The following is a 15,006-nucleotide window of genomic DNA, read 5'->3' on the forward strand; positions in this document are numbered from 1 at the left end:
GCATATTATATACAATAAAACATATGTGTGTGTGTATATGAACAACATAATTCTTGCCTTGGGTTTAGAATGCAATTAGACAGTAGTGCTGAGCGCAGCTAAGTAGGAATCTTTCTTTGTCTGAAGCTGACTAAGGCAAAATGCTGAAACATTAATTTGTGCTAGCAGCATTTCATGAAATCTGTAGATGATTAGAATGCATTTCCATCACAAGTAAATATTCTTTCGATACATGATACAAGCTCCGTCTTCAGTGCAAACCAAATATTATAGGTCTTTCGTTTTGCTCTCCTTTATACACTACATGTTTCGGCCACAAACGGCCATCATCAGATGTATTACTCACGTTTCTGTCACACTGCACTTAGTTTAACATTTAAAATTTAAAAACACAGGTCTTTCTCATTGTTCCTTTCGTCATTATTACCAAAATCTACTTCGTTGATATCTTTGTTATTTACACACGTCAATTTTGGTTTCTCTGAATTAGCACTTAAAAATCTTCAGTTCTAATTTTAAAATCTTCTCAATTTTCCTCTAAATTTTAAAATTTAAAATTGTCAGGGTTACTCGCCCTATGTCTATAGTGCTGCAGCGGCTACTTCTTGTTTCTATTACTGTACCGGTGTTACTTTGTGTAGTCTCTCTGTGTGCGTGCCGCTGCTTGTCTTTACTATCGTATGGAGTGCAACAGGATGCTTAAATATAATATCGTAAATATTCTTTGTTAGTATACGGATGCATTATCAGCTTAATGGGAATGCAGTAAGAATAAGGACCGTACAGTTACTGCCAACTTCCGCACTGACTTCCAAATTTACTTACCATTAGGAAGCGATATCAACTGATATCTCTGCTCCAGGGCTTAATGACGAACTTCTCTCTATGTATCTATCTTGGCCGCGCATAGCTCAAACGGTTAGTCGCTGGCTTCTCACCTCGGCGGCCCGGGTTCTATCCCGGGTCTGGTCAAGTGGAATTTGTGGTGGACAAAGTGGTGCTGAGGCAGGTTTTCTCTGAGTACTTCGGTTTCCCCTGCCAATCTTCATTCCACCAATTGCTCCACAACCCTCACCTATCATCTGGGGCTGGTACAATAGGCCAGAAGTGGCCGCAGTACAAGGGATTTAGTCCCACCCCACTAGCAATAAAAAAATGTATCTATCTATTTTTTTCACTTTCTTAATCCCATACAGGATCGGTAGGATTCCTTGGACGGAGGATCAGCCCGTCGCAAGACCACTACCTACACACAGAACAACACAAACACAGAATAAAAGTAAACAGACATCCATGCCTTGAGTGTGATTCTTATCCACGATCCAAATATCCGGGGGAACGAAGATTGTTCATGCCTTAGACCGCACGGCCATTGTGGTAAATTGAAGTATTCCTCATGCGTCACACCTGAAGGCATCTGTTCAGTCCTCAGCTTGTGTATGGTTTCGAAGTAATGGCAGAAACTGCATTTTCTGCAAAACTGTTTCTGAAATCAGAATTTAAGTGCTTCTCCATTCTGTGTAATCGACAAGAAGACAGGCCTTAAAGGTTCGGCCACACAGAGCGCTACGTAACGCTATGTTCGCTATACGAACAGAAAAATATCTCCCTTTATTGCCAATGTGACTGGCCACACAGACTTCCGTACGCTACGTACGCTATGTTCCCTGTGTTAGCTGCGTCGCAGAGTGTACATAGCGTACGTAGCGAACATAGCGTAGGGCTCTGTGTGGCCGAACCTTAACAGTTGCATCATCTGATATGTTTTTGCTCCTACGTGATCACATTTACTTCTTGACGGACTGGGCACGTAAGCTACGGTAAATCCGTACGTTGAAAAGGGAGTCACGGCTGCACGAAACCTTCAATTGGCTTGCGGCGCCAGATGTTAGAATAAACAAAAATTTTTGGGAAGAACGGACCGCATAGAAAACTACGCGTCCAGCAATTCTTCTATTGCTGCAACTATGATGGGTCCGCATACAGACACACAGACTTATGAGAGGGGCTTTCGTGTGCGCCTTGGAGATGGGTTCACTTGCTATGATCTACATAACAAATTTCATAAACATTGAAGAAAGCAGTCTTCTGGGATTTGGCACCGTGTATATGTGGTGTTAACCGACGTTTCGGAGGAACGTATCGCCTCCATCTTATATATAAGAATATAAGAAATCCGCAAGCGAAGAGACCGTGAGAACCGGTAAAAGCAGTCTGATTTGAGGGGCCGCACTTTGTGGCTACGCGGGCCGCATGTTTGACTCGGCTGCTGTAGATAGTAAAGTTGGAGACATATCGAGGTACTTTACTTACTGGGCGCAAGAATTTGGATTGAAGTCTTTTAATTATTTTTGTGTTTTATGGTTTTATACGGCCCCATATCTGTATACCATATGTCCATATGAGTTTTATCATACACTTATATAGTAGAAGTTTGTTTTCTATGGAGAACTTGGATTTACTGTCCAAAAACCAGGACATTTTGCTTAGTTTTGACGTGTTTCTGCCATATCATTTTCTGGTCGAGGTATAATCCCAAGTATTTTAGTTCGGTTTTGACCGGTATTTTCATATTACTGATAGTAACCTGCGGGCAAGTTATAAGTTTCGTGATGAATGTAACTTGCACTGATTTGTCTGGTTTATTGGTTTATTTTGATTTCGCATTTGCTGTACCATTGCTCTGACCGCCTCTGTGGCCTAGTGTTCAGATTTTTTTTTAATTGGCTTAGTGGGTAGTGGAGTCCAACCGGGTCCACTCTGCACGGCGGCCACTGATTGGCCTATTGTAGCCTGCCCCGGGTGATTATGATGATGGAGAATTTGGCGAAATGAAGATTGGCAAGGGAAACCGAAGTACTCGGAGAAAACCCGCCTCAGCGCCACATTGTCCACCACAAATCCCACTTGACCAGACCCGGGATCGGACCCGGGACGCCACAGTGGAAGCCAGCGACTAACCGCTTGAGCTATGGCGCGGCCATTAATGTTCAGAATTACTGGCTGCAGATCCAGAGGTCCCGGGTTCGATTGCCGGCGCTACCAGATTTTCTGAGAAATAATGGGTCTGAAACGGGGTCCACTCAGCCTCATGAGTATAACTGAGGAGCTACTTAATTGGAGAAGAAGCTGCTCCGGTCTAGAAAAAACGAGGTTAACGGCCGTGGGAATCCTTTGCGCTGACCACGCGACATCATCTGTCCGCTAAAGTTGGCACTAACTTCGCCGAAAAGCGGTGGTCGCTCGGTAAGTATAGTTCGCTTGCGGACTAAAGCCACGATTTTTTTAGGGTACATTGTTCTAGGAGGTTTAAGTGATGTTGAAGATATTGTGATGTTACTACTGGATTTTTATTTGCTGCTAGCAGGGCTGTGCCTTCCGCGAAGGTTGCGATTGTAGTGCTGTTTGTTGTAGGCAAATCTGCTGTATAAAGTACAGTAGAGGCCCTGTCACGCTTCCTTGCGGTACACCTGACTTAACCTGGTAGAAATCTGAACGTGAATTGTTCGTATTTGAAAATGTTTTAGTATGGGGTGGGGGATGTACGAGTATTTTTGAATTTATATAGTAGTCCCACCAAGATAGCATCTTTCGCTGATGACGTGGCTCTCGTAGCTATTAGCGAAAATCCGCTAACAGCGTCTCAAAACCTGCAAAATCACCTTAATTTACTCAGCGACTCGTACACTGCTTGGCGAACAACCGTTAATCAAAGGAAGTCTGTCCAGATAACATTCACCACGAGACACGAAATGTGCTCACAAGAAACAATGAACAACTTGCAAATGCCTACAGCCACAGAAACAAAGTATCTCGGCCTGCACTTCGATCAAAGACTCACTTGGAGAAAATACATCCAAACTAAAAGAAAACAACTTGACATGAAATACCGTCAAATGTATTGGCTTTTCAATAGAAAATCAAAGTTCTCTATGACTAACAAAATACTACTATACAAAGCTATATTGAAACCTGTTTGGTCCTATGGTCTTCAACTCTGGGGATGTGCAAAGCCGTCGATAATCAATCTCATCCAGAAATTCCAATCAAAAACATTAAGAGCAATTGCAGACGCGCCATGGTATGTGAGCAAACTTACACTCCATAACGACCTAAAGATATCCTTCGTCAAAAATGAAATACTAAGAATGGCTGAAAGGTACAAAAACCAAACTGTAAACCATGACAACGAATTAATAGAAGAGCTATACATCAACGATCCAGTGACAAGAAGACTGAACAGAACATGGCCCCAGGACATCAGCACTCAATGAAATAGACTACATGTAGGAGAAATATCACTTGATGTTTCCCTTGCAAGTTAACCACCTACAACACATTTACTTAATACTCTGTAATGATGTAGATTGTAAAGAAGCATACAAACGCCTGAGCTACGTCAAGGAAATGTTTTTCCTTCGAGGCTTGTTCCGATCTTGTTTACGGTTTTATGCGTTTGTTGTACTGTGGAGTGTTCTTCCCTGAATCCAAATTCGTAATCGGGAATAACAGTTGACTGGTCTAGGTTATTTCTAATTCTCTTCAATAGTAACTTTCCAAAAAGCTTCGATGTGACCGGCAGCAAACTAATCGGCCGATAAGAATTTCCTTCATTTGCTGCTTTCCCAGGTTTAGGTATCATTATGATCTAGGCGAATTTCCACATAACTGGGTAGTACGGCATTCTGAGCATGCTGCTACAGATGGTTGCTAGCAATACTAATGCTTTTCTTGGCAGCTCTCTGAGTATTTTTCTTGTGATAAGGTCATAACCGGGTGTTTTGTACGGGTTTATGTTCTTAATTTCTTGTACTATTACTTATGTAGGTAAGAAAGATTTGATAGGTAACGACATTTGACATGTTATTTCCAGGAAGTCTTCAATTTCACTCTCATTATGATTATGATGAACGTGGTGTAAAATACCTGTTCAAGATGTTCCGCGAACTTTGTGGCACTTTGCCCAGCTCCTGCCCTCTTTTCTTACCTACCGTATCGGGTCTTTTGAACTCCTTTGTTGCCTTACAGATTGTGTGGTCATCTTCAGAGAGAGACACGATAGTGTCCCAATGTTAAGGCGTTATGTAGTTTCATCTAAATCTGTTACAAATAAGCCTGCCATCATTGTTTGTTGCTCTCTGCCATCTGCTTCCTGCTCTGCCTGCAACCTTTTCTATGCGTTGTATGATACTGAGGGCTCTTTACAATTCGAGATACTTCAATGAATTCGAAACAAAGGAGAAACAAATTCCGTGGCCTGTAGTCTACAAGCGAACTATAGCGATCGAGCGACAGCCAACTTTAGAGGATAGAGGGTGTCGCGTACTCAGCGCAACGAATACCCACGGCCGTTAATTTCGGTTTTCTAGACCGGAGCCGCTACTTTTCCATTCAAATAGCTCCTCAGTTATCCTCACGAGGCTGAGTGGACCCCGTTCCAGACCCACTATTTCTAAAAAAATCTGATAGCGCCGGAAATCGAACTCGGGATCTCTGAATCTGTAGCCAGGAACTGTGACCACTAGACCACAGAGACGGTATCAATTGGAAACAAGGTAGAAGAATTGTTGAACAATTCTGTCTTCTGGGATATAACTCCATGTAGTACGTTGAAAGTGAACTGACATATCGAAAGGACATGTCTCCATCTTCAGGACCAAGAATAAACCAGCTTAAGCCAGGTAGCAAGCAGAGCACCTGAGATCCTATTGCAGAACTGGTGTTCAGTAATACTACATGCTCCGCAAACCTCATCATACGGCAGTTAAATGTGAAACAGTTCGTGTCACTGCGCGAGTGTCGCCACGCGCATGTCACAGCTTTGTCGCAGGTGACTAAGGAGGATGCGCTCACAGAGACAAACCCCCACCGATGTCACCCGTGTGTCCCCAGCTGTCATGCGCAACCCCTTCACTCCCTTTGGAGGACAACGACACTTTTTTCTTATAATGTTTGTCTTTGCAGTATCCTCCAACGATCTGGTTGGTTCCTGGGTTTCAAAGGGTGGAGCTTACACGGACTTGCAATGACATCACGACACTTGTCATCAAATCCGCTGGTCTTCATCCCAAGGTAGGACAACCCCATAAAATGGCTACTAAATGTATTCCTGTTACGACTTGCAGGTGTAAAACACAGATGCAGAAGAATTTGAACTTGAGAGCGAAGACCTCCTTTCAACATAGCCAACACAAGCGTATGTTAGTAATACTGCCGTATAGTTTACTCGTTTTATTTTAGAAGAAACAGAACATTGCAAGTGAAGTAAGGTCTAATAATTTGTAACGATGGTGCATCAGTACGACCGCCTCTGTGGTCTAGTGGCCGGAGTTCGTGGCTGTAGGTCCAGAGGTCCAGGTTCGATTCCCGGCGCTATCAGATTTTCTGAGAAGTAATGGGTCTGGAACGGGGTCGACTCAGCCTCGTGAGGTTAATTGAGGAGCTATTACAAAGAGATAGCGGCTCCGGTCTAGAAAACCGAAATTAACGACAGTGGGGATTTTTTTATTGTAGAAAAAATACTGTAAATACAGAAAGGCCTAGGCAATGCCCATCCGGCCTTCTGCAGCACATTCTTATAAATATCTTATTCTATAATTGCGGTCACCCCGCGTTTCTTTATATAGATCTTAACTAAAATCTGAGAGTTACTGTTAATAATCAGTACAATCACTTCTTTTACTTTTCTTACACATTCATTTTATATAAATATAGGAATATTGTGTAAGAAGTAACAGACGCATTGCATAAATCTTTTTTCTTCTAGCCTTAAGAGTTCTATAACTGACTTTGGGTATTCTTTTTTGCTGTTCTCAGACAAAATGTCCATGAGTGTTGCCCTTTGGCCCTCGTACCGTTTACAGTCCCGGAGGATATGTTCCTCCGTTTGCAGCCTGTCACCACATTACCATTCGGCCATGGGCATGGGGATTCATTGCGCTGAGCACGCAACACCCTCTATCCGCTAAAGTTGGCACTAACTTCGCTGACAAGCGGCGGTGGCTCGGTCGGTATACTTCGCTTGTGGACTAGAACCACGGAGATCGTTTGGTACATTAGTACAAATATTATGTTTGTGGACATTATCCATCTTCCTGTTCTTGTCTAAAATCACGGTCCTGTTTATCTTTCAAAACACAACCTTTCGAAGACTGGGTCATGTCACCGTCTTCAGGTGATATCTACTCAGTTTGGCCCCCTACAAGTTACCGCTACATGAGCCCACTCTTTACAGCGGCCGTAGGGCTATAGACCAGGGTGTACATGAAGCTCCAGGGATAGCGTTTCCAAGTTTCTGCTACAAACATTTTAAATAAAATCTTTCACAGGATTTATGACCTGTAAAAAAGCCAGCCGATCACATTGGGCGCGGTCTAAGGCATGAATCGTGTTCGCTCCCTCGAACACTGAGATCGTGGTTTCATTCTGTGTTTGTGTTGTTCTGTGTGTAGGTAGAGGCCTTGCGACGGGCTGATCCCCCGTTCGAGGAGTCCACCGATTGTGTATAGGATTAAGAAACTGAAAAGAGGCCGAGTTCCACAAGGGTTGCAGAGCCAGAGAGAGAGAGAAAGAATGTAAGAAGCGACCATAATCGATGTAATTAGACATTCGTTACCCAGCACGAGATCCGTGAGTTCTTCCCGTTATGATTCATGTGGGGCTTATGGAGAAAATTTCTATTTGGAGAGAATATTCTTTTAGTACTAAGTTCGATTTCCCTTTCCAATATTTTTATGCGTTTTCTGCACTAATTTTCTGCATGGATGGACAGTCGATCTGGCCATTGGGAAAACATTCATTACGTTCTGTGTACGTATTCACTTGTTGAGTCGGCACTGGAGTTTGAACATGACTAACAGTGAAAGCAGGCTGAGAAGACTAAGAGTGGAGTGATTTGTAGTGTGGAAATCAGCAGTAGTGTTATAACTACATGTAGTTCCGAGTGATGTGTAGAAGTGGTAATAAATTCAACCACCAATTCATAACCCGTGTATAGTCACATCAAAAATAACTGCCAACATAAAAAATATAAGTTCTGAGTAAAAAGTATGTTGCCCTTATGCTTAATTAATTAAACACCGTAACATGAAGGTATATGGGGAAGAGAGATATAGCTCTACCCTTCTTGACCTCAACACTAGACGAATGTTAGTGGTCAGCTTCACTTCCCGGCCACTTTACCCCAGCGGAAAATTTCCCCGATACCTATTGTATAGGAGACTGGGTGGTCCCAAAATGCTGTGGAGAGAAGAAAAGTTTTGACCCTGCCGTGAATCGAAACCCCACCCATCCACCCCATAATCAGTCGCTATACCGACCGAGATATCCCTGCTGTAATGTCATGTCTCGTTTCCTGTTTTCTTCTCTTAATTTCAATCCCCGATCATTAAAGGTAAGTGTTCATACGTCACACAGTTGCTGCGCCGAGTAAGATGATCCGATCACTCTAATTTATACTTGGCGTTTTCGTGTCGTAGCTACGTCACAGGTGAAAGAGGCGTGACAGCCCGTGTCTGGAAATATCACGGCATGTCTCCCCCAATCTCGAAGATTGAACTCGCCCATGACTGACATGAAAATGTGGAAAACAACAATGGCGCAAACGAATTTATAGTCGTGAATAAGACATTATCTTCATTTGAAATCTTGTAATTAACCCCTCTGCTTGTTACACTTCGCATATATAAAACACATGTAGTTATATAGATACATCTGTGTTGGGGCGGAACTCAAATATCAGTGATCACGCGAAATTGGTTGAGTTGTCTCTGAACTGCTATCCCGCTGTGTGGTGGGACTCCAGTGTTTTGTTAACGCTCCATAACAATTGAAAACGCAGCAGGGAAAAAAGTGGATGCGATAAAGACAACAGAAGTACAGCGTGTTCCATTTAAACTTTTATTTTGCGCAGCTGCCCTATATATATCCACAGAAATTTCCCTTTCCACATTGCTTTAGTCGATTTGTGGTAAACATAGGTTTATAAAGCTCCAGCCTATTATAAGGGGCACTCAGTAGCTTAGATGGTTGAGGCACTATGCTACAAGCCGGAAGGTCGCGGGTTCGAATTAGCCGCAATACAAGGGACTTGGTCCCACCCCACTAGCAACAAAAAAAAAATACAAATTTCAGGTCCTGCTTTGAAACTGACACGTAGATGAAGTGAATAGCACTTCCTTGTCTTACAGTTGTAGATACAATTGTACACCGACGCTCCAATAGATGACTTGAAACAGCTGATCTGCGTCATAGCAAGACGTCGTCCTTGTATATGTCAGTCATATTTGCAATTTTAAATTGGTCTGCTTGTTATCTGCTCCACATTTGTTTCTTCCTTATCTTACTCTTCCAGCCTGAAGATGATAGCGCATGTCGGCCCAAATGTCCGTTGACTTTCATCGGACTGCATAACATTAGGATCCCAAAAGAGAGAATTCTTCTTAACTACCGCTGTGAGAACCTAAAAATTCACATTTGTAGTTGATCAGTACGTATTGTAGATAAAGGAAAAGTTATCTTTTTGCTTAGTTAGTTAAAATACGCAATGAAGACGGAAGTGGAGGTATAGCTCCACCTTTCTTAATCTCGGTACTACATGGAGGTGAAAGGTCAGCTTCATGCCCCGGGTATTTTATCCCGGCGAAAAAATATCCTCAGTGCGGACAGGCTGGCTTCAGATTTGGTATAGATTCTGCGGAGATGAGAAAAATCTTGCACTGCCGGGAATCAAACCCGGATCATCCAGTTCATAGCCCGCTGCTATACCCACTGAGCTATCCAGACTTCAAGTATGATCAATAATCGAAGCATATTATACAAATTGAACCGATGTTGTAACAGCATTCTACTCTGTAAGTTAATTAGAGTATATATGAGACCTTAAGCCGATCGCAGTCGCCGCGAGGCCTAAGGCATGAACCGCCTTCGCCCTCTCGAACACGAAAATCATGGGTTCGAATCCCGCTGAAAGCATGGATATGTGTGTGTGCGTTTTCTCTGTGTTTATATGTTGTATGTATAAGTAGCGGCCTTGCGACGGGCAGATCCCCCGTCCAAGGAGTCCTACAGACTGTACGTGATTAAGAAACTGTTAAGAAGCCAAGGCCCAATAAAGGGCTGTAGAGTGGTAAGTAGATGGCAGGTTGGACCTGAACCCGTCTGTTTACTGCACTGGCTAAATCACCTCTACACCTGCCACTTTCAGTTGAGGCTTCCCAATCTCTCCAAACAAACCCCATTGCCTCTCCTTTTATGGACTTCACAGTGTGTATACTCAAATTTACCTAATTACACGGCTTACCGCATGAAACAGAGTCTTTCTTCAGCTGCCCAAAGTACAGATCCCATTATCGTGCTCACAAGAGATTGTCATCGGTCCCTGTCACTAGCCAGATGAATCCATTCCATAACATTCTCACCTATTTCTTTCAGATCTACTTCAATAGAATTCTCTCATCTACGCTTAGGTCTTGCCTGTATGTGTTCTGACAAACTGTTTGTGCGCATTCTCGTCTCTTTTTTCCGTGCTACATTCCCTGATAATCTCACATTTCTTGTACGTCAAATTAATGGTTGGCTAAAAATAGAGAATTTAAACCCCTTCATCATCTAAAGCTCTTCACTCTCTTAGATTCAGATGCTCTTCTCAAGACTCTGTTTTCAGACAATTTGTTCACTTAATGTGAGGTACCAAGTTTCACAGCCATACTAAACAACAGGTAAAAGTATAGTTTCGTTCACGTATTTACATACAGTAAGACCATGGACGGCGTGGACTGTCTTCGTTCGCCCGGAAGACGGGATCGTGGGTTCGAATCCCACTCAGGGCATGGATATTCAGTTTCTTTGTGTGCGTTTTTCTGTGTTTGTGTACAGGTAGAGGCCTTGCGACGAGCTGATCTCCCGCCCAAGGAGTCCTACCGAATGTGTAAGGTCTAGAAAAACCGAAGTGAACGGAGACGTTCATGGAGGTAGGCCTAGGCCCACTGGAGCTGTAGTGCCAGGGACAAAAAAAAAAAAAGACCAGGGCCAGCTCAGTCGATATGACAACTGGTTACGGGCTGGCCGGCCGGAGTTTGATTCCCGGTAAAGTAAGATTTTTTCTCCATATCGTCGAGACCAGCCCTAGGGCCCACCCAGCAGGAACCGTAGGCTGTTTCCCTTGGGTAAAAGGGCAGGGGCATGAAGCCCACAGCTCAAAGTCATCTTGGCCAGGGTCAAGAAGGGTGGAGCTATGCCTTCACTCCTCTATATATCTTCATGACGCGTTGCTTAATTAATGACAGGAACTATTTTATTCTTTATTTAAGTGAAGAATAGGTAAAGCTATCCCTGTAACAGGTCGTAGGGCCCATAATTTTGTCAGACGTAGAGGCTCCTACATTTTCTAGACAATCGGCTCAGATGGCGGTGAGTTATCAGAATCACGCACCGACCTCCCTTTACCTCCCAGGAAGCTTCCTGATAGGAGCTGAGTCGACCCACGGGCCATAGTGCGACTGCAAGGATTAGGTTAATTCATAAATCCAATGATCTCATCAGGATTCAAACCCGCGACCTTCCGGTTTGCAGTATAGTGTCTCAACCAAGTAGGTTATTGGGTCCCCCACCTTTAATAGAGTACAGTATGAATTTATCTGCTAACCGAAATACCAGCCCATCTACCTACTCGTATATTCTCCTAAGCACTGACCCAGCAATTCTGACCCTTCGTATTTGTGTCTACCCACATACCTACTTACCTCACGCGCACCAGTACACAGGCAGTACCGTGTACATACCATAGCAGGTTATCCTGCTCTGAGGAGAAGGCAATTTGTATTCCTTCTAAGTGGAAACGAAACCAGTTCCAATATCGTTAGCTTTTATAAATGGCTTCGGTTGTGCCGCGATTATTTCGAAGGAAGATGAAGTTTGTGTCAAAATTGTAAAAGGTTGCAGATTAATGTGATATGACCTGCATTTGTTAAGGGATCATCCCGAGGGACAGAGAAAGGCATTCTGAAGCCGTGTTCAGCAGAAAGGAGTCACAGTGCAATGAGAAAACCGCGAATCGCGCCTCTGGTTCTGACTCCAGTATCGCTCTGACGGTGGATCTGACTCCGGGACATTATCTGTGACCTTCTGGCATAAATTAATTGAACCATCTCACTATCGTTATGCGCACTAAATTTCTTACTCGAATTTTATCTTGATTATAATATTATATCCGATTTAAGCTTAACGTTCTGCTTAAAAACACTGAATAAACTTTGCAGAGAATTGTATTTTACTTTACTAATCTTGTGCCTGTGCTTAGTGAATGAAACACCACGCCATAGAGACGTATGTGGGAATGGAGGTGTACGCCCAACATTCTTAACCTCGACATTAGATGGAGGTGAGTGGTCAGTTTCACGCCTTTGCCACTTAACACCCACAAAGAGAGCCCTAGGTACCCATTGGATAAAAGGGTGGACACCAGAGCCGGTATTGAAGCTGCTGAGAAATCACTTGCTCCCAGCCGGGAATCGAAACCTGGCCATCGAACTTACATCGCCCGACTTGATTTTATGTCTATAAAGTAATTTTCTTGTTTCTTTGTTAGTTCATTGGTTAGCCACCCAGCTTGAATATAGGACCGTCTTTTAGTGCCAAAGAACTGGTTCAAATCCCGTTTGGGGCAATTTATATCTTTTTTATCTGTTGTTATTTTGCTGGTGGCGTTGGTAAGTATTTGTAAAGGGCAGAATAACTCCTAGAATGTGTTTAAAATATTTATATTTTCAGAATTAATTCTGAAACAGAACAAGTGTGAGGACCAATATGAAAACTGAATTCTTTATTCGTTGATTCATAATCTTTCCTAATTAGTATGTAAATTCATTGCTCTAGCAGATAATAGGAGGATTATCCCCTCCTAGTACGATTTGATATAAACTTTTATCTTACAGACGCTCATAATTAACAAGCAGCAAACGGATTTTGTTCGTTAGAATTCCTCTTCGTGCACAGTTTAATCCTTAGATGCAGAAGCGCTGCGAAACAGGCATCTGTAGAGGGACATTGGGAACCTGCGCAGTTGATTTCATTTTATGAAGAACTCCTCTCTTGACCCATGGGAGCCGTTAATTAGATCTCTTATCAGTAGATGGCATCTCTGAGCTGCTTTGTTAGCAGAAAACAAAATAAATCACCTGTGTAGAAAGTGGAAAGCATGACCTCACGCCATTCTAGTTTATACTGTAATGTATTTTTTGAGTGAAAGAGGGGGGAGGAGGGGGGGTTACGAGCCCGCTGAAACGCAGTGCCATTGTTTCATTATGTTTATCTCCCTGCATGCACATTGCTTGTCTCCTTGATTAGAATAATTAAGTCTTCAGCTGTTTCAGTCTCTAAACTGGAATAGATGTCTCTCTAGAATAATTAGAATTGAAATTGTCTTCCTATTGGACGTTTCGGCTTCTTGTTACAGCCTTATATTATATATTTAGGACGTATTACTTGGTGTCGGGTAGATTAAAGCCGTTTGAGGCATGGAAGACTTGCTTTGTAGTCTTATTGTTAACGTCTTGGATTTGTCGTTTCGGAGTTTTAGTAAGGAAAAAGAAAAGGAGAATAATTGCGGTAGGACCAATAGAGAGAGGGACGCCATTATATCCGCTATTCCTCTTCTACTCTTCCTTCGGAATCGTTTTGACGGGCCTCATGTGTCTGTCCGTAACCCTTTGTAAATTTCGGTTATCAGTAATAAAAAAAACTCCTTGGTCTGTAGTCCGCAAGCGAACTATACCGACCGAGCGACCGCCGCTTGTCGGCGAAGTTAGTGCCAACTTTTGCGGATAGAGGGTGTCGCGTGGTCAGCGCAACGGATTCCCATGGCCATTAATCTCGGTTTTCTAGACCGGAGGGTATCAGTATTTTGATACATATTAACAGAAATTCATGAAATTCGGTATGAGCTGCAGCCTGTATTGTTGCTCTTCAACAGTGAGCCCACCGACACAGCTGCCTTACGAACTTGTGGTGTGGAAACGAAACCAGCACCGTTAGAAACAGTCTAATGAGCTTTCTTCAAGTTATATTTTATATCTTTGTTCAGAATTTATTTATATGTTGAAAAAATGTATGTAACATGACGCCAGAAACTCGGAATAATGAAATCGGAATAGACGTTCATTGCTAGGAAACGACTCGATGAACACATTCCCCCGGCAAAAAATACACACGCGACAGTCGAGTAACTTCCATTGTTATGCAACTGTGCTGTAAACACGCCTTCCTAACAATAGAGAGCCTGTGTTTTCTGCGTCGTCCTTGCTAAGTAGTTATAAAGAATAATTCAAACGCGAAAAAGAATGGATCTCCGAGACACCAGCCTGCCAAGACATGAGCTTGGGAGCAGAGGAATAGAATTGAGTTGGCAGTTGCAGAATAATGACAAGAAAGGAATTAGGCTCTGAAAAGAAGACTACATATATGATTTGAAGTTACAGTGAGACTGTTATAAATCCGCTGTCAGGATACGACTAATGAAGACTGAGAATTCTTGTGTGTGTGTGTAACGGTGAACTGTGAAGTGAGTAGAACAGCGATAGTGATGTAATTACTTGTAGTTTCGAGCTGTGTGAATAAGGTGTCAATACATCCAATCATCCAGTCCAGAACCCGTCTTATAAGTCACGCAACAACCCCTCCCTACACTTAACAATGTAATGTAACTTTCTTACGACAGCGTGATGATTGCGTCACTGTCTCGTGATGACGCGTCACGGTGCTTGCTTTAGACACAGAGAGCACAGCTTCCTAACCCAGAATAACACAATCTGAATTGTCGCGACATTGTGAACCTAAGCGCTCATACGGCGGTTCGGAAATAATAAGTTTATGCTCATACAATTGTTTTAAGCATATTGCATCAACTGATGAACTCTATGGGAGATCATAATTGAATGGAGAAGCACCCTTTACCCTGGGGTTACGCGGTGAATAGGGGAAGAGCGCAGATAGCCCGAGTCTCGTTTCTAA

General features: G+C 42.9%; 1 protein-coding gene across 1 annotated transcript in view; it reads left to right on the top strand.

Annotated features, from left to right (window-relative positions):
• Nucleotides 1-15,006, top strand: part of LOC111873803 — a 121,670-nt gene that overhangs the window by 75,316 nt on the left and 31,348 nt on the right. Inside the window, exon 3 of the mRNA XM_033755692.1 lies at nucleotides 5,965-6,072. Within this exon, the coding sequence (XP_033611583.1) occupies nucleotides 5,965-6,072 (108 nt within the window). The remainder of the gene's footprint in view (nucleotides 1-5,964; nucleotides 6,073-15,006) is intronic.

The sequence above is a fragment of the Cryptotermes secundus genome, unplaced genomic scaffold (genome assembly GCF_002891405.2).
Source record: "Cryptotermes secundus unplaced genomic scaffold, Csec_1.0 scaffold314, whole genome shotgun sequence".
NCBI classification, from domain to species: Eukaryota; Metazoa; Arthropoda; class Insecta; order Blattodea; family Kalotermitidae; genus Cryptotermes; species Cryptotermes secundus.